General features: G+C 38.1%; 1 protein-coding gene across 3 annotated transcripts in view; it reads right to left on the minus strand.

Annotated features, from left to right (window-relative positions):
- Nucleotides 1–1473: 1473 nt before the first annotated feature.
- Nucleotides 1474–27785, minus strand: part of ACSM3 (acyl-CoA synthetase medium chain family member 3) — a 37119-nt gene continuing 10807 nt past the window's right edge. For all 3 annotated transcript variants that reach the window (XM_036741664.1, XM_036741662.1, XM_036741663.1), the window contains 13 exons: nucleotides 26239–26521; nucleotides 20348–20558; nucleotides 17934–18141; nucleotides 11124–11267; nucleotides 10854–11010; nucleotides 10032–10111; nucleotides 9321–9444; nucleotides 8321–8401; nucleotides 6815–6916; nucleotides 3531–3658; nucleotides 3322–3421; nucleotides 2649–2768; nucleotides 1474–1736 (listed from right to left, as the gene is read on the minus strand). In XM_036741664.1, the coding sequence (XP_036597559.1) occupies nucleotides 1650–1736; nucleotides 2649–2768; nucleotides 3322–3421; nucleotides 3531–3658; nucleotides 6815–6916; nucleotides 8321–8401; nucleotides 9321–9444; nucleotides 10032–10111; nucleotides 10854–11010; nucleotides 11124–11267; nucleotides 17934–18141; nucleotides 20348–20558; nucleotides 26239–26442 (1746 nt within the window). In that variant the 5' untranslated portion in view covers nucleotides 26443–26521 and the 3' untranslated portion in view covers nucleotides 1474–1649. The remainder of the gene's footprint in view (nucleotides 1737–2648; nucleotides 2769–3321; nucleotides 3422–3530; nucleotides 3659–6814; nucleotides 6917–8320; nucleotides 8402–9320; nucleotides 9445–10031; nucleotides 10112–10853; nucleotides 11011–11123; nucleotides 11268–17933; nucleotides 18142–20347; nucleotides 20559–26238; nucleotides 26522–27785) is intronic.

Raw genomic sequence — 27785 nt, forward strand, 5'->3', positions numbered from 1 at the left:
TATTTTTACTTCTAGAAACATGCTAATCCTGTGACTGATGTAGTAAGTTTTTTGGTTGTTTTTTAAGTCTTATGAGCTATTTAGAATTTAAAAGAACGAGCATCTAAAGAGCTAGACTGACTTATAAATCCATATTCTTACTAGAATTACACTTGTGTGTGTCTGAGTGCATTGAATTCTTGGGCTTAAAAGGAAAAAAGGTTATCAGTAAGAATCATTTTCTTACCATTACTTAAATATTCGTGGTGGATGAAATCTGAAAGAACTGGAGAAAGAAAGAATTGAGCTTCCGAGCATGCCAATGGCATAACATTGGCCTCCTAAGCTTGGCACTGGACCCCAAATACAGGAGAAGACAGTTTTTTATGCATTAAAAGAATTAACAGGATATAAACCAGGATACAAGATTTCTAATGGAAGGAAAGATGATGGATTTTCCAAGTTGGGAAAGGGGAGTTTTGGTTGAGTTGGGAGGGAGTGAGTTTTGAGGTTTTTCCTATCCCAGAATTGAGAGATGCTGACTAATTGAATCTACCTCTTTTTATCCCATCTATGTTATATCATTTTATTATGGATTATCCCATCTATAGCATATCAACTTACGGATCATACCATCTATAGTATATCATCTTATTATGGATTATCCCATCTATGTTATATCATCTTATTATGGATTATATTATCTATTTTCCCATGAGTGATTTGTAGAAAAAGAAGATGGAGGATGCACATGTAGCAGCACAAGATGGAGTCATGTGTTCATGATATGGAATCCAATTGGTTCTCTTAATTCTCACATCAAACCAACTCCATTTTATAATTGACTTTCACTATTTCTTTACATTATCACTGTTTTCATGATTATTTCTTATCTTAGCTACATTATGAGACTCTTAAGGACATGTCTCATACTTCTTTGCTTAAGCTGCACTCTACTTAGTGTGGTTCCTTACACATACTCAATATTGAATAGTATTTTAAATACTCAAAGTTCCAAAACTGATAACCACCCAGATCCTAATTTGTCTGCACTAAAAAAATAATTCTTGGCTTTACAAAAGGATTATAGGCCTCCTTCTAAGAAGATGGTGACGTTAAGATTATTTGATCAGAATTAAATTTACACATTTTTAGGAGCATTTTTTTGTTCCTAAAATAAAATGCAACTATAATCTTTCCAGTAAGATAACAGTTAGGGGAACTAACCAGTTGTCCTATCCCATGGAAGTAGGGAATCGCAATGGCACTTGCCAGGCCCCAGTTAACACAACTGCAGCAGCCACTGCCTCAACCCACCTCTGCAACTTCCATGTCCTTTTCAGGCTGTATCGGGGGAAGAATTGCCTGTGGCATTACCACTTCCAACCTGGGGCTGTGAGGCATGGGGAATCAGCTTTGGTCACAGATCCCCAGGACACAGTGTCTAAGCTCTTCACAGATGCTTGTTAACAGACTGACAAATCACAGAGTCAATTACAGAATATTATTTCATTTTTTACTTCAGAATTCTATGATGTAACATTGCTACCACAAGGTGCTTATAAAACCAGGAATCCATGAGCGTCCATTGTTTATTTCATCTTTAGGGTGTAAGTTCCAGAAAACATACAGGTTTTACAGGTGTTACAGTATTACGTAATCGAGTAAAATTAGACTTTTCCCCATTCTTTCTTCCGCAATACATTTCTTTTTATTTTCCCACTGATGGTCTTTGGTAACTCCTGAACAAATTCCACCTATTGATATGAAGGTGGGAAAGTGTTATTCTAGCATTCTTCACCAAGAACTAAAATAAATTGTACTAAACAACTTTCATCTGTGGTACAGATGGTAAAGTCAACTTTCTAAATGCCTAATACTAAAGTAGAAGAGCACAGAGCTTGGAGTGAAACTTGGGTTCAAACTCTACTTCCAACACTAGCCGTCTTTACCGTAAGAAAGTCATTTTAGATCCTCTGAGCTTGGGTTTCCTCACCTGTAAAATGAGGAAAATTGGAATAACCCCCATCTGTGTCATTCTTTAAGGTTTCCAAAGCATCTTAATTACCACCACGGATCTTCCTCAAATGGGTGTTGATTAGGTAAAGTGCTTTATAACTGTCAAACACTACAGGAATTTCATACTTAGTTTGAAAGGAAGGGTTTGAAGTACTTTTATTTGAATTTGGTCTCATGGCTTGCTATGAGGCAAGGGAGCCAAAGAGTACAGCACGTTGGGGTTGGGGAGCAGGGAAGTGTTAAACTATAATGTCATAGATGTTAATTCCAACCCCAAGTTGATGAGAATCAATTTAGGACATTGCAAAACATATTTGAGTATTTGTTGTTCAGTCATGTCTCTTTCTTCATGACTTCATTGGGCGTTTTCTTGGCAAAGATACTGGAGTGGTTTGCCATTTCCTTCTCCAAGTCATTTTAGAGATGAGGAAACAGAGGCAAGCAGGGTAAAATGACTTGCCCCAGGGTCACACAGCTAGTAAAGCATCTGAGACTGGTTTTGAATTCAGATCTTTCTGACTCCAGCCCTGGTGCTCTATCTGCTGCACTAACATTTGAGCATACCGCTCATTTAAAAACAAAAAATAAGTACTCTCTCAAGACCATGCAACAGAACATCAATAGCCCTTCAATCTAATTCAAATACTTACCTTTCTAGGATATTTGTACGGTGCTGTAGTTCTTTTGACATGTTCCTGGAGCTCATTTTTAATTTTTTCTGGGTCATGTGACTTATAGTCAGGCTTGAGAACCACAAAGGCCTTTACTACCTTTAAAAAAAAAACAATTCTAAGAAACAGGAGATATGTTAGATACTTGTGAGCCTGCCTTGGATTTATCTTGTTTTTGTTGTTTCTAACCAGAAGATGTAAGCACCTAATGGGGGAGAAACTGTAACTTTCTAGGATAGATTTTAAGTACTTTACAGTTTAGGCAGGTAAGTTGCAAGTATGCCAAGTGGTATATATGGCACAGTGGACTCTCTTGGGAGTGATTCTGCCGACCATGCTCATGTAGGAATGGAAAAAGGTCTAGCCTCCACTCCATCTGATGATGCTGCATTGGGGGTAGGGGTGAAGAGGGGCTGGCTGCAGCTCTGGTGAAGACTGCCCTTTGTTGTGAGTCCTACTTCTTTTTAAATGGAGAAGACTTGCAAAACCAGATCTTAAAAGCCAACCTGGTTTCTAACTGACTTGAGTTTTTAACAAATCAATCCCTTTAGTAAATTCTGCTAAGGGCAGTGCATTCTAATACTGCTGAAAAGGGTACGGTTTGACAGTTAGCTGCAGAAGTGCCCAGGCTGGGGTGATGGTGCTCTTTTACCTCTCCTCTGATTTGGTCTGGACTGCTAACCACCCCCGACTCCAGGACCGCTGGGTGCTCAGCTAGAGCACTTTCTACTTCAAAAGGACCAATTCGATATCTGAAAAGCAAAGTGGCGTGTGATATGCTGCCTAGGGGAGTTGTAGATTTATTTCTGGATAAACAATGTTCAATCTAAATGGGACAGAGAGAGCAGAAAGGAAAATTACCCAGAGGATAAGATAATGTCATCTGATCTTCCAATAAACCAGATATAGCCATCTTCATCCATATACCCTCTGTCACCAGTCACATAGAAATCCCCACAGATCGTTGAGGCTGTTTTGAAAGGCTCATCCTGGCAAATATTTAAATAGTATTGTATTAGCGTGACTGTGAATTATTGTGGGGTTTGGGTGGATTTTAAAATATTCAAAAAAGGAGGAGGGAAGACCTGACCCACTCAAGAAGTCTCTGGTAAGAAGAGGCAAATGGTTGGCAAGAGTTAGCTTATAAAATAGAAATGAAGCCCTGAATGTTAACTCCAATCCCAAATTATTGAGAATAAAATGAAAAAGGGAGAAGTCATACAAAAAAAAAGGATTTTTTTATCTGCACTTTGAAGTATTTTGAGGGTTAATTATCAATAAGAGACTAGATGTTCAGAACAACAGGTCATATAAGGCCTTTGCTAGGAGAAATTTCAAAAGATTTTCACCACGGCAGGGCAAGTCAGAACAGAGAAGTTTGTGCCTTAAGAGGAGGCAATAAGCAGCTAGAAATAGGATCAGATGGTAAGCATTAACTGAGAAGCAATCTCAGTCAGAATCCCTGAGAGGAAGAGGTTTAGTTAAGTGCAATTTGATAGAGGGAAGTTAGTAGCGAGGATGCTTGACTAGTTAGGTATGTTGTTTTGAATCTTATTCTATTTTGTCACATAATAAAGTAATGAACTTGGCTTTAGTATTGGATGAATCATCTACTTAATTCCTACTTTTACCCACACATAAACACCCAACATCTGCCTAGTGCAATATTAACCAATTAATAGGAATCAGAAAAAGGAATATATCTTGCCATTGTGTATCTTAAATGACAATGGACATCGCGTTTACTGTCCTTTGCAATGAGCAAAATGAAGTTCTCAGCCTAATATGTAATTAATCAGCCAACAAGAATTTCTTAAATGTTTATTATATGCCAGGCACTGTGCTAGGTGCTGGATGGCAGAGAAGCGGGGAGGGGGGTGGTTCTCTGTTATCCAGGCACATAGAAAAGTCCTCCAGGCTGGCAGCCTAGGCGTCCTCCTTGACTCCTCAGTATTTCTCACCCTCTATCTCCAATTTGTCGCCAATGCTTGTCAGTATCTCTCCAATATAGTGCAGGCCCTCATCACCTCCCACCTGGACTACTGCAAAGCCTGCTGGCGTGTCTGCCTCCCTCAAGTTTCCCCACTCTAATCCATCCTCCAGCCAGCCATTAAAGTGATTTTCCTAAAATGCAAGTCCAGCTATAGAAGCCCCCACCTCACACCCACTCCCGCTAAATAGAATCCATTGCCTTCCTATCATTTCCAGGATCAAACACAAAATCCTCTGCCCGGAATTCAAAGCCCTTCTTAACCTAAACCCTGCCCACCCCTTTCCAGGATTCTTAAACCTTCCTCAATGTCACATACTCTTTGATTCAGTGACACCGGCCTCCTGGGTATTCCACAAACAAGACACTTCTGGCTCTGGACTCCTGGCATTTTCTCTGGCTGTCCCTCATGCTTGGGATGCTCTCCCTCATCTTCATCTCCTGGCTTCCTTCAAGTCCCAACTAAAATCCTACCTTCTAGGAGGGCTTTCCTAACCTTTCTTAATTCCAGTGCCTCCTAATTGTTTCTTATTTGTCCTGCATGTAGTTTATTTGTAGATAGTTGTTTCCATTCTGTCCATTCTATTAGATAGTGACCTTCTTGAGAGCAGGGACTGGCTTTTGCCATTTTTTGCATCCCCAGCACTTAGCACAGTGCCTGATGCCCAATAATGCTTATTGACTGACCTGTAAACCGAGAAGAGATTTACCAGAGATATTTACTCCGGAATCAACACGAAAGGTGTCTTCTAAGGGCCTTTCTGTTTAAATCACTATGGCCACAATTTGAAGTTTTTGGTCATCTGCAGCATGGCACACTGCACAGGGCATGGCATTTGAGTCAGAAGACTTGGATTCGAATAGCGGCTATGCCACTCAATACTCCTGTGGACTTAGGTAAGCCAATGCCTCTGTGCCTCAGTTTCTTCAGGCTGTGAAATGAGGTTATACATGACCTCTAAGGTCCCTCCCAACTTTCAATCTTACGATCTGACGATCCACAGCTGCTGCAATATGCCAAATAACTCTCATCCGTGGCATCGAGGGCAGAAACATCATGGTGAATTCTACCCATCGATCCTGCTACTAGAGTCATAGCAGCAGCCAATAACAAAACAGATTGAGTTGAGTTTCCTCTAACATCTTCTTAAAGAGATGCTAGTTACCAGTGAAACAGCCAAAAAAACATAGAGAAGAACGGGCCCAGATAATCATAGAAAGCTGAAGCTAAGCATTCCTTCCTTTTACAGCTGAAGAAACTGAGTCTGAACAAGGTGAAAAAACTTGTAGTTAGTAGCAAAACCAGGGTTAGAACCCAAGTCTATCAGCTCCTAGGCCTGTGTTCTTCTCAATGCCACAGCCTCCTTCATCCACAAACCAGATCATTTACCTCAGAATACTGGACCAGGTGCTTGCTATAAACACATTTAGTTAAATCCAATTAATCAATCAACAATATTCCCAACCCTCCAAATAAACTCTTAGTTTTTCCAATTCCCCCACCCACCCCCACCCTGCCAAATTTGCATTCTTGCTGTTTGTATATAACCCCATAAAGATATCTGTTAGTTTAAAATAAACGTGCCGTGTGTCAAGTACACTCAGATTTAGCAAATTTCTAAATACTGCTGATTTCCATTGGAGGCAGGGAACGTTGTGAATAGTGGGGAAGGATAAATTTAGGGCAATTAAATTAAAATACAACTTGTCATTTAAATACCGTTGATATCAAAGCACATGCCAATATAATGCCACAATTTGAAGAGAATGTTAGAGATTATCACTCCTTTCATTTTGCAAAAGAGGAAGGCTCCAAGAGGATGAGCAATTTGTCCAAGGTCACATAGCTAGGTAGTGGCACAACACAGACTAGAACCTGGGTCTTCTGAATCCCAGGCTAGTATTCTTTCTGGCACACTGAGTTGCATATTGCAAACAGCTGAGAAAAATAGCTTGGATAATAATAGCTAGCATTTCTTTAGCATTTCAATGTTTGCGAAGCACTTTACAAATGTCTCATTATTTTAGGCTTAAGTGTGAAATATACAAATTATATTAATGCTAATAATTATGTGATTATTATAATTAATATTCACATTGTTTTAAATAATTAGACTTTGAAAATATTAAAATCATTAAATAAAATATTCCTTACAACATAACCAGCAAATAAACCAAGTGGTTGGTTAGGTAGGACTCGGATGGCAATAGTTCCTTCCTGTTTAGGGGGTAGAACGCTGCCATTTTCGTCTATAATCTTGAACAAAACAGAATGGTTTGTTAGCAGAATGCTTACATAAATTATTACATGTTAAGCCCCCTTTGCTTTGGAAATACTTAAGCCTTATCAATATTATGTGCTGGGGAACAGAGTCCTTCAGGGGCCCAAAGTGTTCAGCTGTGCTGCAGGAAGGTTGGGATGGATCTGGTTCCCCCAAACCCTTTTTCAGGTCCTGGGATTGTGAGAAAGGGAGCATGCCGGGAATAGAAGGGAGAGAGATGTGTCTGCAAGGAGCAGAAGGAAAACCTGCAGTGGAAAGTGATTCGTAATCCCAGCTGACTCTGATACCACATTCCTCCAGATTCCTCCAGGCTTTGGAGAGGACTAATTTCTTTTTCTATGTTGACACTAAATCCAGTGGCATTCTCATCCTCTAGTTAAACTGACTGAGCTATGAATATATCCCATTCTCCATCATTTAATTCAGATGAGGCAAGATTAGAATTATTATAAAATTGGAGGAAAAAAAGGAAAAGTGGAGGGCATGTTCCAAGAAAATGGAGTAGTTGGGTTGGAACTGAGTAGGAGTGAGGAACATAGGGCATGCACGATGGAGCAGTAGATAAAACAGAATCTCAGATTTGGAAGGAAATTAAGTGGCCATCCAGTCCAACGTATAACTGAATAAGAATTCCCACTATAACATATCTGATAAAGCGGTCAGTCAGCCTTTGTTTGAAGGCCTCCAATGACAGGGAAACCAACATCTCCCAAGATATCTCATTCACTGATAGCCAGTTAGGTGGAGCGGGAAAGGCAGACTAGGCCTAAATAGTGGAGAAGCTTAAATGCCAGCAAACGAGTTTGGACTTGGCCTATATTCCTTCTGATCGTAATGTTCGCTCCAAAATGTCAAAATCTAACTCATCCTATAAGACTTATATCCTATTAACTAGGATGCGGCTCTTTGACCACATCCAAGCTTCACAGAATAAATTCACAAAACTAAGTTTGGATTCAGTCAAAGCGCTGCACTTGAGGACCTAGAGGGCCACATGTGGCCTTGAGACCGCAGGTTCCCCACCCCTGAACTAGGTATGCAGCCAACATTTACTGATTCAATCCCCAAACATACATTATACGTTCTCACCCCCATGCCTTTGTAGATTCTGTTCACTGATACCCTTCCTCCTCTCCTGCCTTCTGCCAGTCTACTCATTCTTCAAAACTAAGCCTCATAAAAGCAGTTATTACTGGTTATTACTATTTGTTATACCTCCTTTTTTGGCCAAAACTAAAATACTCTGTTTTGATCACCCACCTTAATCATCATATTATAGAGACTGTGATACTTAGTAATGAGAATAATTACAAAAGAAGGGTTAAATTCAATTTCTCTGCTGCTTTGTTATACAGTCTTCCAGGAAAGGATGTGCCAACCTCAACATCAAAAGCTGGAGAAGGCTTTCCCATTGAACCATTTTTAATCTTCATTCCTTTGAAAGTTCCACAAATTAACACCTGTATTTTAAAGAAAGGAAAAAATAGGACAAACCCATATATTGATTAAAAAGGGTCTTTACAATGTTAATTGGTGCTTAATCTTTTTGTCATGATACTCTCTCAACACTTCTCTTTAAAAAAATACGTCATTCCCTCATTATGTGAGGCTTACAGAAGTATGAACTGCATAGTTTTGCACGGTTTATACTTGGGGAATTAATTCTAAAGCAAATTAGAAAAGACAAACAAGTTTCTCACATTTTAAAAAATAATTTTTAAAATGTTTTATTTATATTTATATTATATATTATGCTTATATATATTTATAAATATATTTATATTTAAATATTTTTAAAACATTACAAAAATTTTCATTCAGAAATGTTTTTGGCTATATAATGCTTTTCCTTAGGCTTTTTTGGGGATGTTTATGGTACCATATTAAAGCCAGGCTTCCTTAGTTTGTGGAGCAATTTTTCTTCCCATCCTTTAAAAGATTTCACAGATAATTTAGTTCTCATTATCTTTACCTTGTGGGCTTATAGTCTAGTAGAGTCTAAGTTTCATAAGGCCAAGGCCTTGGTTAGCTAGGTGGCTCAGTAGAGAAAGTAGCGGGCCTCGAGTCAGGAAGACCCAAGTTCAAATCCAACCTCACTTACCAGCTGTGTGACCCTGGGCAAGTCACTTAACCTCAGTTTCCTTTTCTGCAAAATGAGGATAATAATAGCACCTGCCTCCCAGAGTTGGGACTGTGAGGACTGTAATGCGCTTAGCACAGTGCCTGGCACACAGTAAGTGCTTAATAAATGTTAGCTATTTTTTATTATTATTGTTAATTATTGTTAAACTCTGCATCTTTTCCAGAATTCGTACTGTATAACAAAACAAGGTTAATGAATTGTTGCTGTGCAATCACGCCACATGTGAATGTGTGTACCGTTTCTGTCTGTCCATATCCCTCGTAGATGTCCAGTCCTGTCTTGTTTTTCCACTGTTCACACACTTCAGGGTTGATTGGCTCTCCAGCACTCACACAGTGCTTTAGACTTTGGAACTTACAACTTTATCAAAAGGAAATGGATGAAAAGTGGAGGGGAAAAAAAGGAAAAAGGAGGAATTAGGATTATTTCTTATGCACTTTCAAAACAAGATCTATCATCTCCCTCCCTCAAATAATAACTTTAAAATATACCCTGAGTGCCAAATTGAGTATTTCTAGGATTTTTAAGTAAATAATTGATCACAATTAGTAGCAAAGAAATGGCATGACATAAAAGAAAATAAATGGTGTTGTGAATTCATTACAAAACATTTACCAAACCACTCTGTCCAGGAAAATCTATAGTAAAATAAATCCAAGCATTCAGCATTTATTAGGTACCTACTATATACACCAGTGTTTTTGTCTATGTGATTGAGATCCTTAGTTTTTCTGGAACCAAGTGGGCTAGTGTCTTCTATTTGGCAGGCGTCATCAGTGCTAAGACCCTTCTTATATATTCTGTGCTAGGGGTTAGCGTGAGTTGCACAGAATGCAGTGTGGTCCCTGCTGTGTTGCTTTTAGGAGAAAAGGGACCATTATTTCAGAGGCCTATTCATCAACCCATTTGATGGTGTAATCCTTGTTAGTTATTTGATCACCACTTACCCAGACTCCCAATTTAGCATAAGCATCCGATAGGCAGTTGGAGGTGAACAGAAGACTGTAATGGGATATCTGGATAGGATCTAGAATACAGAATTAGAAAGAACCACGTCACTTCAACTTTTATAAACATTTAAGGAGTTATTTTGTACATGGCACAGGGCATCTCAAAGGCATATTTAATGGCAGATCCTAGCCTGATGTGACAGAAAGAGGAATCCAGGGAATTAGGAGGAAAGGGAATAAGCATTTATTAAGTGCCTACTACGTGCTTGGTACCATGCTAAGCATTTTACAAATATTACTAATTTGATTCTCACAACTACCCTGTGAGATAGGTGCTATTATTACTTCCTTTTTACCGCTGAGGAAACTGAGGCAAAAAGAGGTTTAGTGACTTGCCTGTGGTCACACAGATGTTAAGTATCTGAGACCAGATTTTAATTCAGGTCTTTCAGAATATCTAAGTTTCAGTGCCAGCTGCTTCCAGAAAAAAAACAAGTTAAATAACCTCAGACAGGGCAAACGGGCTTTTGTTTCTTCATCTATAAAATGAGGGGCTTGGATGTGATGATCCTTAAGGTTTCTTTTCGGTCCTACCAGTCTATGATTCTAGGCTCTAAGTTTATTTAAGAGATGAGATATGTTATACAAATGCCAACAGCAAAAGGGAAGCTCCCCCAGAACTCTGAACAGCCCTGGGGGCATGTTACTTCCTAAATCTGAAATGCCCTGCTCTGCTAGCACAAGGTCAGGCGGGCAGATCTCTAAGGTCCCTTTGGGCCCTAGCACTCCCCAAGGTTTTTGTGTTGTTGTTAGCCTTACTTTTAAGACGGAGGCTGGCTCAAAACGTGGCATATAGCTTACAAACACACAAGCTCCTAAACTCCACGGAGAAAAAATACTGCTCCAAGCCGATTTTGCCCAGCCTGTGTCTGATGTATTCCACATTATATCAGAAGGGGTCAAGTCCAGCCAGTACCTGAGAAAATAAAAAGAGTACTTGTACTTTGAAGGGCAGGTGGGAAGGTGAGCAAAATGGTTCCCCCACTTCCGTCTCTAGACCACGCTCCAAACCACAGAAGAATGAAGTACCTTCCATTCATCGATAATCCTAAACCGTAACTGCTGTGCGTGTGTTCTGTCATTTTAGGAGAGCCAGTGGTGCCACTAGTAAAGAAGATGGTCATTGTTTCATTGTGTCTGGTCTTCACACAGCTGTGGTCGTCACTCGCATGTCTGAAAAGGAAAGCCAAAGTCAGTCTGTAGATTCAGTTTAATCTTTTCATTTAATCAAGCTGAAACCCTCCCCCCTCCCATTATTGTTAAGATATCTTTTCTCATCTAACTGAATCGGGCTGAATGCCGTAGCTTTGTATCATACAAAGGGAATGTTTTTGTGTGTGCTTGAAGCCTAAAATATCAAAATCAGTTAATTACATTAATTAAATGAGATTAAATAAAGCCTTAAAAGTTCTGTTCTTTTTTTCCTTCTTGAGCCTACCGGCTTTTTTGATTCTAACCACTATCTGACCTGTCGACCTGAGAGTTTGGTTAAAGGAGGCAAATAGGCTAGGTAATATAGATACATATATATACATATATATATGCACATACATAACATAATATAATGTAATGTAATGTAATATAATATGACATAATATCATATCATATCATATCATATCAATTACGTTACATTACATTCCTTAAAGCTAGCAGATACGTGATCATGGAGTCTGACTGCCTGATAAAAGAAGGAGAAAGTTTAAATACACTTTACAACAACCCCAACTCCAATTTATGGTCTCCATAACATAAGAAAGGAAGTTTCTTAGTTGAATAAGTAAGACAAGACAATTGACACTGTAGTGTCAGTTAGAAATTACAATCCCAAGATATCTGTGTTTCTCCTGTATGAGCCTATGCCCCTAGAATATCAAGATCAGCGAATTCCCACCATTCTGGCCTATCATTTAGTGGTTACAAACAGAAAGAATACTCTTTATCAACCCTATCTGGTCTTTGAAGTTGCTAACACAGGGAAGGACATTTTTAGAGCAGTTTGGTTAATTAGTTCAGGCTTTGGATCTTACTGGGGTTCAAATAATCTGAAAGGGTTGTCAGAGCCTATGATAGATTGCTGGTCCCCAGACCCTCGCTGATGCTTTGTAGCGTAGACCTCCACACTTTAATAAGTCACCATGACACGGAGGTACCCCAGATCTTGAAAGCTATACCAGTAGATGTGAGTTCCTGTGAGTCCTAGTATCAAGATAGAGAAGTTATTATTATAGCGTTATCAAGACTGTTATTATTTTGAGACTTGGCCTATCTGGCCCAGGCTGGAAGTGCAGTGGCTACCCATAGGCCTGATCTCACTACCGACCGGTGTAGTATTGACCCCGTCTGGTCCTTCCCTTTTCAGGCAGCTAAACGATCCCCAGCTCTTGAGGGCTCAACCATATTGGTGCTGAACTTAGTTAAGACACCGAGTCAGCTCAGCCTAACGTAGATCAGAGCTCCTAAACTCAACGGACCCATCAGCCCCCAACTCTCCAGGAGCAGGGATTATAGACATGTGCTACCACATCTGTCTACAGGCAGAAAATTCTAGAAAGTAAGATTCTCTAAAGCGATTCAACATGTGTGCTGATGCTCATTAACTTTTATGTGAAGGTGCGTATAGGGCATGATGGGGGGAAAAGTACGTTAGAAGCATGAGACTGGTAAAATGGTGGTGTAATCTTCTGCCAAGTTATCCAAACCCAAATCTACACACACACACACACACACACACACACACACATCCCCAAGAAAGGAATTATGTGCCATAGAGTAGTTAAAGTTGAATCTACAAAACAGAAGATGAAAATAACTTACAAGGTAGAATGCCCACCAAAGAGCAAGCTTCTACTCGGTTCTACTGCTTGACTGTCCCAATCACCTAATCCCTTCCACAGACTCAAGCCAGGAGCTTTTAACTTGGAGTTCATGAACTTGTTTTTAAAAATGATAACTACACTCCAATAGAATTGATTTCCTGTGTAATACCATATAATCTTATGCATTTAAAAAACCTTTGGAGAAGGGGTCATGGGCTTCACTAGACTAACAAAGGGATCTAGGACACACCACAAAGTTAAACGCTCCTGGATTAGGCACAGGCAGCATGTGCAATTTCACAGGCACATATTTTAGGGTTCAAATGTGGGAATACCTAACCAGATCCTCCAAGGTTAGGAACTTAGCCTGAACTCTCTCTTACTTGACAAAAGTTATCAGACATCAACTCTGCCCAACCATATAAACGTAAGAGGAACCAAGAAGATGTAACCAAGGCTGCAAAAAGCCCAGTGCGAAGTAGGTGAAAGCAGGAAAGAACTTCTGCCTCCGAAGAAATGAGGAAAGCCGGCTGGGACAGGTATTCCCATCCCCTCAAGACTTTACTTTTTGTTTTGGCAAGAGAACTAGGCTGGGCCCCCAAGTCCCTTGACAAGGAGGCTAAGGATGCCTAGTGAGAGGGAGTAGAATGGGGAAAGGCTGAAGAGTGATGAGAGAAACCAGTGAAAAGAGACTAAAAGACAAAAAACTTCCACAGGGAAAGCCTGAGTAAAAACCTAGCTCACAAGCAGAAAATATAGCTCTTATGAGATGAAAGGAAGAATGAGTAAAAACTAAAAGACATCAAAGCACCATAAACAAATATTATAATAGAAAGCAAAATGAACCAAAATTCTCCAATGAAAAAAAAAAAGTCCTATGGATGCCCCAGGGATAATAGATGGCAGTAAGAAATTCCAGAATGGTTCAACAGGGAAATAACACTTAAAAAAAAAAGATACTAAGATTGAAATCAGGTCCGAAATCAGTCCTTTCAATACATAATACAAAAACACAACCACCAGGGGAGAAAAAAATTTAAAGCCATAACAGATAATCTTTCCAAAGAAATAGAAGATCTGAAAGAGAGATTGACAGTTTTGAGACAAAATGACAGTACAGCATAATCTGTCAAAGCAAAAGTCAATTACTTTAAAAGAACAAATGAATCCTATAAAAGCCATATTTATTGACTTTTTAAACAGAATGTGCAGAGATAAGGATTACAGGTCTCAGAAGAAATCATGATACTTAAACCTGAATACCATATGGCTGAAACGATGTAAGTAAACTGTCTCGAACCTCTGAGTAGAGATAACAAAGTACTGATAGACTGAATCCATAGATTGCTGTCAAAGAAAAAACCCACACTTAAAAATTTAAGGCATATAGTGGTTAAATTTCACAATATTAACAATAAAGCAGCCAGCAGAAAGACCTTCAATGAAGGATCACTAATTAAAAAAAAAAAACCATGATAAACCTCATTATAAATGAAAAAACTGGACTTTTCAACAAAAAGTAAAAAAAAAAAAACAGGGGTGAACCAAATATTTAAATAATACTCATGCTACACAAGGGAAATAGAGGAAAGTAAACAAACTACCTAGAAAAGACTAAGTAATGAAATTAATTATCTGATTTACAGGTTACTGTTCAAAGAGAAAAAGAAAAAATGAACCGACTGCTAAAGAATAAAGCTAGATAAGCAGGGGTCAGGAAGGTTCTGAAGAACTAAAGATTCAAGCCGAGTTTAAAGCATCAAGTGGACCAAATCTCGTCACCCGCTATGTGAATTCCTGTCTTTATGGGAGGTATGACAGGGGAAAACTACAAAATGGAGAGAAGGGAGGTGAAAAACAGACAAGAGATACTGACGCCCTTCTTTTTTTGGAGGGGGGAAGGCAGGGCAACCGGGGCTAAATGACTTGCCCAAGGTCCAGGGCTGGTGCTCTGCTCACCGCACCACCTAACTGCCCCTACTGATGCACTTCTACCCAGGCCAAAGGTGAACGGAGAAGGGCTAAGTCATTGTTTTAATCTCTCAATGAGAGTGGGCACAGTGGGAAAACAGGATAAAAGCAAGGAAAGGAGGACTAGGATACAGGAAGTCTTGCTGCAGAAGGGGAAGGAAACGTTCCTAAAAGGAGAGATATATTTCTATGGTAAAAGATAAAAATCTTAGAATGGTTGCATCTGAAGGGAATTTACACACTGGGAGGTCGTGTTAGGAGAGGTAGGTGACCTATATGTCCCCTCTGGCAGCTGTATACAGGGTGCAGGTAGGAGGGAATGGTGGTGGTGATAGAATACAAAAGAAAGGTAGATAGTGAATGATAATGAGGACAGGGGTAGGAGCTGGCTTCTCGATTCAGGACACAGAGTGACTCCCACTCCCTGACACTATTCCACTTGGTGCTGCTGTCTCCGTGGAGTGATACTTCTAAGAGTGAGACATAGCAGGAAAAAAGGAGCAGGGATTAAGATCTACAAATGCAAAAACAGAAATACAATAAAGGTGTTTAGATTCGGTACTCCAAAAATCTATATTCTCAAGGGGAATATAGAATGAAAAAGGAACAGATGAGGGTGCGGCCTATGATTTGGACAATAAAATTCAGAATATGCTAAGGAACAGAAATCAGAAGAAAAAAATAAAAGGGACAGAAAAAAACCCAACTTAAACTATGAGGTTAGGGTAGAAGAGATGGTGAAAGCCACGCCTAGCTGAGAGGAAAAGAGAAGGGTCAAAAGAGGTGAGGAACATAAATAAATAAAAGAGAAATTAATAATGTAAGTAATTTCAGCGATCTTGGGATAAGAAGGTACATGGGAGGCTGCGGGTAGAGAATGAATCTGCGGGAAGAGATCAGCATCAAAATAATGTAAGTAAAACTAATCACAGGGGCAAGGCATTGATTTAAAAAAGAAGGGGGAGAAAGTCAATTTAAAAGAAATAAATGGAGGAAAACACAAGTCTATCATAACCTTAAATAAATAATATAAACAAAATAAGCAAAAAGGACTCTAGAATAGATAAGAAAGAAAACGAGCCCTCCAAATTGGCTACGTAGAAGAAATACATATGAAAAATAAATATTCAAACAGAACAAAAATAAAACTGAAATAAAATTTGCTATGTAGCAGGTGATTCCAAAAAAGCAGAAGTTGCACCCATGCTATCAGGAGAAGCAAAAATAAAAATTTATCTCGAGAGGTAAAAAAGCAATTACATTACGCTCAAAGGTATCACAAACAACGACGCAATATCAATACTAAACATACTGCTGGGTTTAGATTGGTGTGAATAACTAATCATGAAGTGGTTGCATTTATTTAAATTCAGGCTTTTGGAAATTAGAATTATGGTCGTTAATTCCAGCCCAGTGGAAACATGCAGTACAAATTTGAATGATGTGACTACTTCACAGGATTTATTATTCATACTAATCAAGACCTAGCTGTAGGCAGAGTGGCACAGCATCTAATGCATTAGTTAACGGATACGCGAGAAGACATATAATAAGAGAATAATTGTAGGAGACTTTAATATTTCTCAGAACTAGATAATCTTATAGATAAAAAGAAAATACAGAACTAAATCAAATATTGGAGAAATTATATCTAGGAGATTTGTAGCTTCTTCTAAATGGAACATTAGTGAATATACAGATTTGTTAGCACCACTTTACAAAAATCAGCCACATACAAGGGAAGAGAGAAATTACACATAAGTGTGAAAAAGCAGAAATACTAAACATATCATTTAGAGATAGATCATAATGCAATAAAAAGTCACACAGAGTATACAAAGAAAACAGACCTTAAATGGATACAATCTGTTGGTCAAAAAAAATCATAGAAAATTTATAAACTTGTAAAAGAAATATAATGAGACAACACACCAAAACTTAAAGAGCAAATAATTCCCATGCTATGCAAATTGTTCTCAAAAACACTCTATTAAACGTTTGAAAGACAAATATTATGCTCTAATACTTAAACCAGGGAGGAATACATTTTTAAAAAGAGAACTAAAGGCCAGCATCACTAATGAATACTAATACAATTTTTTAAAAAGACTAGCAAAAAGGCTGTAAAAATATATACAAAAAATTATTCCTTACAAACAAGTACAATTTATATCAGGGATGTAAGGATGAGTCACAACATAACTAATCATATTAAAAAATAAAAGACCCTCAAAAATCATGATCGTGTCAATGGATTCAGAAATAGCTTTTGACAAGTACTATACTTGTGCATATTAAAAACTCTAAAAAGCTGGGGCATAACAGGGGCATTTTAGATAAAAATAAAAAGTATTTTTGAACCAAAAAAGCATTATTTGCAATCAGAAAATGCTAGAAATTTGCCTATTACATACAGGAGTAAAACAAGTAATCCTCCTTTCCTCACTACTATTTGACATAATTCTAGAAGGGTTAACAATAGCAGTAAGAGAAAGAATTTAAAGGTACAAAGGTCAGCAAAAAGGAAAGAGAAAATACATTTATTTTTCATGATATGATGGTTTATTTAGAAAACCCCAGAGAATTCAGCACAGAAACTAACTAGAACATTTAAAAGGATCATAGTATCTTAGATCTGGAGCTGGAAGGGACCTCAGATTTAGGGCTAGGGTTAGAGACAGAAATGGGGTTAAGGTTAGATAGGTTGAATTAGGGTTAGCGTGAGGGTACTGGATATTTTATTCTGGGCATTTAAAAACATTCTTCTGAGGAAAAACTCCATAAGTTTCACCACACTGAAAAAAGGGGTCCGTGATACAAAAAAATTTAACCACCTCTGCTCTCATAAGTGGGTCAAGCAGAAAAGTAACTGGCCTTTTTTTGACTGGAATGGTCCGTCCTAAATTAAAAGGATCATTTTGCATTTCCATACTCTCTCCACCAGATGGCTCTCTTGCTACCTGCTGTCTTCCCTTTGGATCTTGATGGATTTTGCAGGGGAGGGGGTTTGCCTAAATTATGCAATCATTTTGTAAAAGCCGTGGATACTCACTTCATCATCTCTTGGAGGTTTATCCAGCCCTCCCTAGGCTTCTCAGAAACAATTAACTTGGACTTGAGAATGGCACACTTATGAGCAATGGAATCCACCATTGCGGCAAAGGCACCATTGGTGATGATGCACTTGGCCTTGGAAGTCTGCAGCCTGTACAAGAGGTCTCTTTCAGTCAGCTGGGTGGTGCCAGGAATTAAGATAGTGCCTAAAGAGGAGGGAAATGTTTAACTTTCACCATTACACACCCCCCTTTGTCAACTGGGTTTGGTTGATTGTTTAATCAAGTCCTAGAAGCAAGACCTTACTTGCTGTTGCATAACATGGGACCCCAAAGACTCAGACCGTTTTGTCACCGTATGATGACAGAAATTAGAGCTGAAAGGGGCCTGTTGATTATCTAGGCCCTCATTTCACAAATGAGGAAACTGAGGTTCGGAGAAGGGTGTTCAGTAACTGCTGCAAGGGATTCTGATTACAAAGTTCAGGTCTTGTTAAATGTTAAACTGGATGATCAAGACACCATAAAATAGATCCTTGCCTGTTTTGTCATTGATAGATTTTTATTCATGTAGCCAAAAAGTTTTAGGATTAGGCATACATGTTAATTCCAGTGAGTTAGTGGATGGTTGTGAAGGATTAGGGAGTGGAAATCAGGTGGTATCAGAAAAGAGAACTATCCTGCAAATCAAGGGATTTGGGTGTATATTCCTAGCTCTGCCATACATCTCAGCTGGGTGACCTTAGTCAAGTCACTTCACTTGGTTTTCTCATCTATAAATAAGAGAGTTAGCCTAAATCAGGAATCTTAATCTGGGGGGCCTGAAACCCTTAAAGGACCCATGGATAGACTTCAGGGGGTCCATGAACTTGAATGGGAAAAAAAATCACATCTATTTTCATTAACCTCAAGCTGAAATTCAGCATTTATTTTAATTATTTAAAAACTTTCTTCTGAGAAGGGGTCCATCGGTTTCATCAGACTTCCAAAGGGGTCCATGGCACACAAAAGGCTAAAGAGCTCCCACATTATGTGATCTTTAAGCCTCATTTGAGGTGTGACATTCTAGGAAGCTCCTTGACAATCTGTGATCTAGGAGTAAGAGCACTATACAGTCAGGCACAAGGCCCAGCTTCCATTTTTCTGCTCTAACATATTGTGAGATGCCTTTGGGCATCAGTGCTCAATAATTACTTATTGAATGAACTTGAAATGAAAATTTTTTAAAAACTGGTAAATATTACTTAAAATAAGGGACCAGTTGTAACGGAATTTGACCTACGCACAACAAGGAGGAGCTTTATATGTTCAAATGCTAAAACACAGATCTCCTTGTGGGTCAACACTTGACCTTGACCTTCTCTCATTTAATTTATATATTTCCAACCATTTTCAAAGTCTTTAATTTAAACTTTCCAAATATATTTTATATAAAAAAGCAGAAGTCCCTGTAAATATTTCATGTTACCCATAGAGATGATCTTGGCCACTACCTGTATATAGGGAATAGCTACCAGGAACTTAGTTAATGAATCACGGAATATTAGACTTGATTAAAAATTAAATTAAAACTAGCTTAGCCTCAATTTTTCATTGAACACATAGGGAAACTAAGGCACACAGTCACAAAGCTAACCCAGTCTTCTTTCTTCATCAGTCTCAGCTGTGTTTCTATTGCGAAGGACAACTCTGTTAGCTTAAGAAGACCCTGAGCTTTGAGAATTGCTATTCAAATATAAGATACTACACATGCATGTGCACACATGTAAAATCTGAGCATATTACATGTTATTGAAAGGTAATGATTATTATGATAAATTCCAGTCAAATAAGCAAAAAGTTACAACTGACAACAGAAATGTAAATATTAATTTGCTAGTAGCTATTTCCTATTTATAGACAGTAAGCCAAGTTTGCAATAAGTTTAAAATGTTAAACTTCATATATTTCTTTAGTAGTATCTTCCCAATACATTTATAACCTCTTGGCGGAGAGGGCAGAGACTGTATTTTTGTATTGCTACCCTTAGGGCAGGTAGGTGGTGCAGTGCATAGAGTGCTAGACCCGGAGTCAGGAAGACTCATCTTCCTGAGTTCAAATCTGACCTCAGATACTTACTAGCTTTACTCTGTTTGCCTCAGTTTCCTCATCTGTAAAATGATTTGGAGAGGGAAATGGCAAGCCACTCCAGTATCTTTGCCAAGAAAACCCCAAATAAGGTCACAAAGAGTCAGACATGACTAAAAAAATTACTGAATAACAATTGTTGCCCTTAACATAGTATGTACCCTACACATATCTCTTGATTGGTTTGGTTTGATTTGATTGGTGTGGTTTATTGAAACATCAAAAATACGTTAATTTAGAATTTATGAATCATAAAAGTTAGGGGCTAAATGAATTCATTACCAACCTGTCCGTAGACATGCCACATTTGCAAGCCACCATTCTGGAACTGCAGGTAAAATTACAATTACCCTGTCTCCCTTTTTCAGACCACAGCATTCGGTAAGGACATTGGCCAATTTTTTAGACAAAGATCCCAGTTCCTGAAAGTTCCATCTCACTTCCTCTCCATTATCATTAACCCACCAGAAGGCTGGGTTTGATGGTCTCTTTCCAATCTGGAAGACACAAAAGATCACACACACACACATATTTGAAATTAAATGTTTTGTTCAAAATTTAACATTAAACATCAGTAGAAAAATTAAAATTTTTTGATGACTCCCTTCACTGAAATTCATTTCAATGTATAAAAGTATCATAAGACTTTTTCAGCCCCTTCGAGTCCCCATCAGGACCCTGTCCATTCGATGTCATTCACTTATGTTCATATGACTCATAGTTAATGTGTACTCCATTCTAGGGCTGCTTTTTTGACTTTGCATTATTTCAAAAATCTCTTCCTAGATTTATCTGTATTTCTCATGCCTGTTCATCTTAACTGCAATATAATAAATATGTAAATCCATCACAATTTAATTAACTACTTTCCTAGTATCACCTCTTATTAACTCTAATATTATTACCTCTAGGTGAGAGGCAGGGCAATTTCAATAATTCAACTATGAAAATCTTTGAACAGATGGCCGGGGCGGGGGGAGTTATTTTTTAATAATACTGCTAGAGTAAATTCCCAATGATGGAATCATTTGGTCAAAAAGTATGACCATTTTCATTAACTTTTATCATGCACTGACGGATGGTCCTTCAAAAAATTTCTTCAAGTTGCAAATTCTACCAACAATGAATTCATGTACTTGTTCCTCCACAATCTCACCCAAACTGGGTTTCTTTTCTTTTCTTTTAAAGGCAGTTGGGGTGAAAGTGTCTTACCCAGGATCACACAGCTACTAAGTATCTCAAGCTGGTACTCTATCCACTGCCCCTCCAACACTGGTTTAACTGCTCAGATGACTGGCCAATTTGATGGGTTGGAAGTAATACGTTAGGGTTGTTTTAATTTTTATCTCTCTGATTATTAGTGAGGGCGAACATTTTTCAAGTAAGTATTTATCATTTTTGTCTTTTCTTATGAAAATGATATAATTAGATTTTGAAAGACTCATCATTGCATTGTGATTGCAAAAGACCAGTGATGAATCACGCCACTGACCCCTTGACAAAAATGATTAACTCAAAGTACAGTATAAGATACACATTTTCAACACTAGAATTTGTTTTGACTGCCTGCATTTCTGATACAAGCATCTTATTTCTATTTCCTTCAGTTGAGGGGAGGCAGGGAAAATTGGGAGAGAAAGAAGGGTTAGTTATGGGGTTACCAAAATGAAAAAAAAGTTTAAAAAGATGGACATTTAGGCGTTTTAAAAATGCATAGAAGAGAACTGAACAAAGATCAATAGGAAACACATAGAAGCAGGGCAGCTTTGAAACTAACATGTTAATTTGATTAGATGCTTAGCGAGAAAGACCAGCTGTTCATAGTACATGTTTGCAGTCATATGTAAAAAACAGAAAAAGAAAGAAAATTATCTGTTCATCTCCTTAGATTATTTATTATAACCCTGTGGCTTTTAAGTAGTTATTCATATTTTGGATGCAAGTTTTTAGTTGTCATTTTTGCCATAAGCATTTTTTCCCAATCTATTTTTATTTTGATTTCAATTATAATAGTTTTGTTATGTGGAGAAATTTTATTTTTAGTGCAGTCATGCACATCTATCTTGCCTCCAAATTTCCCTCTATTAAATAGATAAAAAAATTAATATTCCCTCAATTGTGATAAATATTTCATCTCATTTTCTTCCATCCAAATGACTACGCATTTGAAGGTTATTCTTTTTCAACTTATTTAAAAGAATGTCCAAACAAGAAACTGAATGTTTGGAATATTCTTTGAATTATAAGAAAATCTTCATCTTTGAGTTCAAATATCCGTGACAATCATCTCTCCTGGCCTGCTGAATTTTCCATTCCCTACTGTTTCTTGCCTGTTGGTTGTTCTCTTCTTTCTCATAAAGCCCAAACTTTGTCTTTTCCTACTTCTGATGCTATCCCTTCACTTCTACCATTCTTGATGGTTAGGGCAAGAATCTATTTTATAGCCACCAAGCTTTCTTCTTCCTAGAAATACAAAAAGCAAAATTTACCTCAAATCCCACTTCTTCCTGATCGAGAAGTAAGATGTAGAAGCATAATAGGCTTTACTCACACCCTCAAAAACAAAAATGAGCCCAAGGAAGTTAAATAGTTTGTAATTTTTGTCCCCTCTGGAAAGTCATTATGCAGATGGACTTCCACTTTAACAAAACTGAAGGAACAAAAATTATTCAAATTTTGAAAAATGGAAACCTATTGCTAGAATTTACAGAAATACTTGTAGTGCCCCTCTAGAACATTCTCTTCCCCAAACTCATTCACAGGTTGGGTCCCCCAAGAGACAACTAGTCAAATTCAAGTTATTCTTTGGGTCTGCTATCCTAAAACTATAGCTGGTGAGCCCCCACCAATGTGCTTACCTTTTGATTCAGCTAAAAGACAATCAGTTCAAAGCAAAGGCATTTACTGTCAAAGAAAAGGCATTTACCGTAACAGCAAAACATCTTCCCCCATAAAACCGGGGCACACTTTCATACAACCATACCCAAAGTTGATGGAAAGAGGAACAAATAAAGTTCACAAAGGGAGAAGCACACATAGGGAACACGCATGGCTAAGGCAGCTTACACCTTTGGCACTAGAGAAGTCTCTGATGTCTTCTCATGATGTATTCACCCTGCTTCTCTTCAGGCACAGCGTTTCTGTTGAACTCAGTTGATCGGGTTTCCCTGATGAACTTCTTTCCCTCTGTCTCCCTACAACATACTACATGTATGCTGTAAAGCTAATTATGTGAAGCTAGGTATATACTGAATTTGAAGATAACAAATTGGGCACAGGGACGTATGCGTTTAAAAGAGAATGTTTCTAATCCAAAGGAACCTAAGAGGAAAAAACCCATTGTAATTCTTTTCCCCTTTCTCATAAAACCAGACTTCTCAAAGCCCTTTCTGATAGAATAGTGAAATTATTCTAGTAATGTTTCTATGGGCCATGTTCAGGGCCATGAAAATAGTATAGTTAAATAGTATTGCTTTTCGTTAGCACTCACTCCCACCCCGCCACCCTACCATGTGTAATTTTATACTTGAATAAGTAATTGTACAAAGTCATAGATATTAGTATAGTTCATGTAACAGATCTTAAATATTAAGGAAACTAGCATTTCTTTAAGGCATTTGTCAGGACTTCTTGTTTTATGTTGCTCCTTTGACAGAAAAGCTGTTAAAGGGGAGAGGGAATCCTCTATCTATGTACATGAAGTATGAGCTATTTGAATTTTCCTCTGATTAAAATGGGCATTATTTTCAATTCCATATTTAACTCTTTAGGGTATAATTTCTAACTTGTTTCAATATGCTAGGCACCTTCTGTAACAATAAATCAGAAATTTAAATAGTAACTTGTGTTACTAATTTGTATATAATTCATCTACGTACAATGGAAGGAATATGAATCTTATATAATTGTGTCTTTTTTAAAAAGAACACTTGTTATAATGGTATTGATATAAGACCACTGTCTACCAGGATTCCTTCCATCACTGCTCCCCCTGCCCCACCCCTGCCCACAACTTTCCAAATGTGGTTTAGGCTAGTTTTGTCCCTGAAAGGCAACAAAGCTGACTTTGAGATTTGATTGGTGTTGGGCCCAAGCTATCGTCAAAGCCTTGCTTCAGGTCCTGGTAGACTCTGGTTGTACTGATGTCTCTTCCAGCTCACCTAAGGGCATAAAAGACCCATACATATGAGTGGGAGCCATTCTGACCTGGCAAATGTCCCAAGCACACAGGAATCTCCATACTCTGCCCTGCTGACCACATGAGTTTCCATATGAAGACTAGGAGGGGCTGGCTAAATACCTGAGTATCTCCATTGAAAATCCTTTCAATTCTATGGCTAAATAAACCTGTTTTGGTTAACTAATGAATTCTAATGAAAACCAATGAAGTCATTTCATTCCAGCAAGGAACCTGAATTAACAGGATACCTGCCTGAGTCAGGCCTGCACCTCACAGGTATTTTCCATGCACTAAATAGTAAACTAGCTGCTTTAAAGGACTCTGTAGGGATAGGGACTAGACATGTGATTTCATTCTTAATAGAAATTCCCTCTATCAATACAGTTCAACACCTTGTCTGAAACTTGGAGTGTTAGAGAGTTGCCCAGAGCACTGAGAGGTTAAGTAATGGCTAGGGTCACACATCCAGTGTGTGTCAGCATCAAAACTTGAATCCAGATCTTCTTGGCTTTAAGGCTCACTGTGCCAAGCTGCCTCTCCATGAGACAACCAAATTGTTTTGTTGTAAAGGAATTTAATGCAGTGGATAAATTATTGGAAGTCTCATTCTCCATGCAGAGATGAAACAGAACCCACCCTTAGTGAATCAACTTTCTTCTGCACCTTCTCCTTTTTTACTTCCCTGGAATCTTTGGGGGACTTTTTTTTTTTGTTAAAGGGGGTGATGTGGGAATTTGTATTTTACAGGTGGTTAGGCTGTTTGAAGTGGGAATAGCTGAGGGACACAAAAGTAATTGTGACTTGATGGCAGCTAGGTGGAGAAGTGGATAGAGTGCTGGGCCTGGAGTTAAGAAGACTCATCTTCCTGAGTTCAAATCTGGCCTCTGATACTTACTAGCTTAGTGACCCTGGGCAAGTCACTTAACCCTCTTTGCCTCAGTTTCCTCAAGTGTAAAACGATCTAGAGAAGGAAATGGCGAACCACTCCAGTATCTTTGTCAAGAAAACCCCAAACCAGGTCACAAAGAGTTGGATATGACCGAAAATGACTGAACAACAAAAGTAGCACAAAATGAGTGGAAATAGCTATGTTCAGTTCTTTGCTTGAATAAAGTACATTTGCTACAACAAAGTACAGCTTTGGCCATTTGTTATACAGGATTATTTCCTATACAATTGATTATAACTTTTGGGGGGAAGGGGAGAGAGTCCAGACCTATGACTTAATTATTTCACAAACAACTGTTCTGTAATATATGGTCTCGGAGAATTGCCTAGAACAATAAGAGGTCAAATGACTTGTCTAGGGGCACACTGCCAGTATGTTTCAGAAGGGGGATCTGAACCCAGATATTCCTAACTCTAAGGCAAGTTTTCTATCCGTTATGCAATGGAATTTTTCTAATAACAATACTTGATATTTATATTGCTTTTTAAAGTTTGCAAAGCACTTTATATACATGATCTCATCTAATCAACCCTGGGAGGTAGGCACTCTTGTTATTATTATCTTTATTTTCCAGATAAAGAAACTGGGGCTTGGAGAGTTTGGGTGATTTGCACACAGCCATATAATTAGCACGTTTCCAAGGTAGGATTTAAATCCAGGTCTTTCCTAACCACAAGACAAAGCTCTAGTGCCACCTCTTCTGGGAAGCCTTCCTGGACCACTGTAAACTCCTGATTTTGCCCTTCTCTGAGATCATATTGTACCATACCATTTAATATTTTGCTAAGTCTTCTCTTGTTCTCATATTGTTTCATATTCCTTAGTCTTGTCTTCTCAACTGGATTATCAGTCTATCGAAGGCATGAAACATGCCTCATACTTCCCTTCTATTTCCCAATGATATTTAGCAAAGGACGCTCAATACATACGTCTTTGGCTTGTTAATACTTAGCATCCAAACTGCTTAGCCTATCAGTATCTATTTTCACCTGAAACAATACCAGGACTGGAGATTTATGAGATTCACACAAGAACCATTATAGCATACCTTCTCCATCTTGGCCCAATGATCCAGAACATCTTTGGCAAAGTTGAAATACTCCGGCACTTCTATTTTGAAATCTCGTTTAACAGATTCATAGTCTGAAAAGTTCTGAGGGGCTGGTACTCTGTAATCTTTGTGGAATGCTCTCGAAGACACCATGGGGATCCTCAGCAATTGGGAGCACCGTATTCTAAGCAAAATGTTCATGATGACAAGAGGTGGTATCAGTCCAACTGGGTGATTTCGTATTCAGAATGTTTCTGGTGAGGATTCTGAATCTATCTATCTGAAAAGACAAACAATGCAATCCACAGTCAGACTCCCGAAGTAGCTGCTACTGCTCTGACAAATGGCTGGAGAAGGAAATGGCAAACCACTCCAGGATCTTTGCCAAGAAAACCCCAAATGGGGTCAGTCAGACACACCAAAGTGACTCAACAACAGAAACATTCTGCAATAGCTTTTACTTTCAATATGAGGAAAGGTCTGAGACTAGCTATCATATAATCATGCTAGCTTTCCCACGTGGATTTCAAAAACAGTTTACCAATGTTAATGAAAACTTTCAATGATAGATAACCTACAAATAAAGAAACTGAGAACAGCCTAATATATAATTATTATTTTTATTAAGTATTTATAAGTAGCCTGCAAATGATGTTAAAGATTTTATAGTTTCATAAGCAACATAGTAAGAATATATCTCAAGGTTTTCACATTCTGATTAGTTAACCTACACTACTTCCCAGACCAGGCTTAGGCATGTTTTGAGAGTTAATAATGACAGAGCTGTGAAACTATACTTAAACTCTTAAGAACTTTATAGGAAAATCCCCAAAGGAGGATTAGGTCCTTAATGGTTGGGGGGAGGAGGGTAGAAATTATTTGTCACTACCCTTTGATCCAGCAATACCACTATATACCAAAGAGATCACCAAAAAAGGGAAAGGGACTTACATGTACAAAAATATTTATAGCAGCTCTTTTTGTGGTCACAAAGAAATGGAAGTTGAGGGGATGCCTATCATTTGGGGAATGGATGAAGAAGTTGTGGTATATGATTGTGATGGAATACTACTGTGCTATAAGAAATGATGAGCAGATGGATTTTAGAAAAGCCTGATAAGATTTACGTAACTGATATAAAGTGAAGTGAGCAGAACCAGGAAAATATTGTACACACAGTGTCAGCAATATGATGATACAAGACAATTCCAAAGGATTCATGATAGAAACTCCTATCCATATCCAGAGAAAAAACTGGAGTCCAAATGCAGATAAAAGTGCACTATTTTTACTTTATTTTTTTTGTATTTTTTTTTCTTTTGGCCTATTTCTTCATTCACAACATGACTAAGACGGAAATATGTTTTCCATGATTGCACACGTATAAGCTATATCAAATTGCTTACTGTCTTAGGGAGGAGGAAAATGAGGGAAGGAAGGGGAAAATTTGGGACTCAACATTTTTTTTTAAAAGAATGTTAAAAATTGCCTTTATATAATTAGAATAAATAAAATACTATTTAAAAAGAAAAAAAGAAATTATT

This window comes from Trichosurus vulpecula, chromosome 1 (assembly GCF_011100635.1).
Source record: "Trichosurus vulpecula isolate mTriVul1 chromosome 1, mTriVul1.pri, whole genome shotgun sequence".
Classification (NCBI taxonomy): Eukaryota; Metazoa; Chordata; class Mammalia; order Diprotodontia; family Phalangeridae; genus Trichosurus; species Trichosurus vulpecula.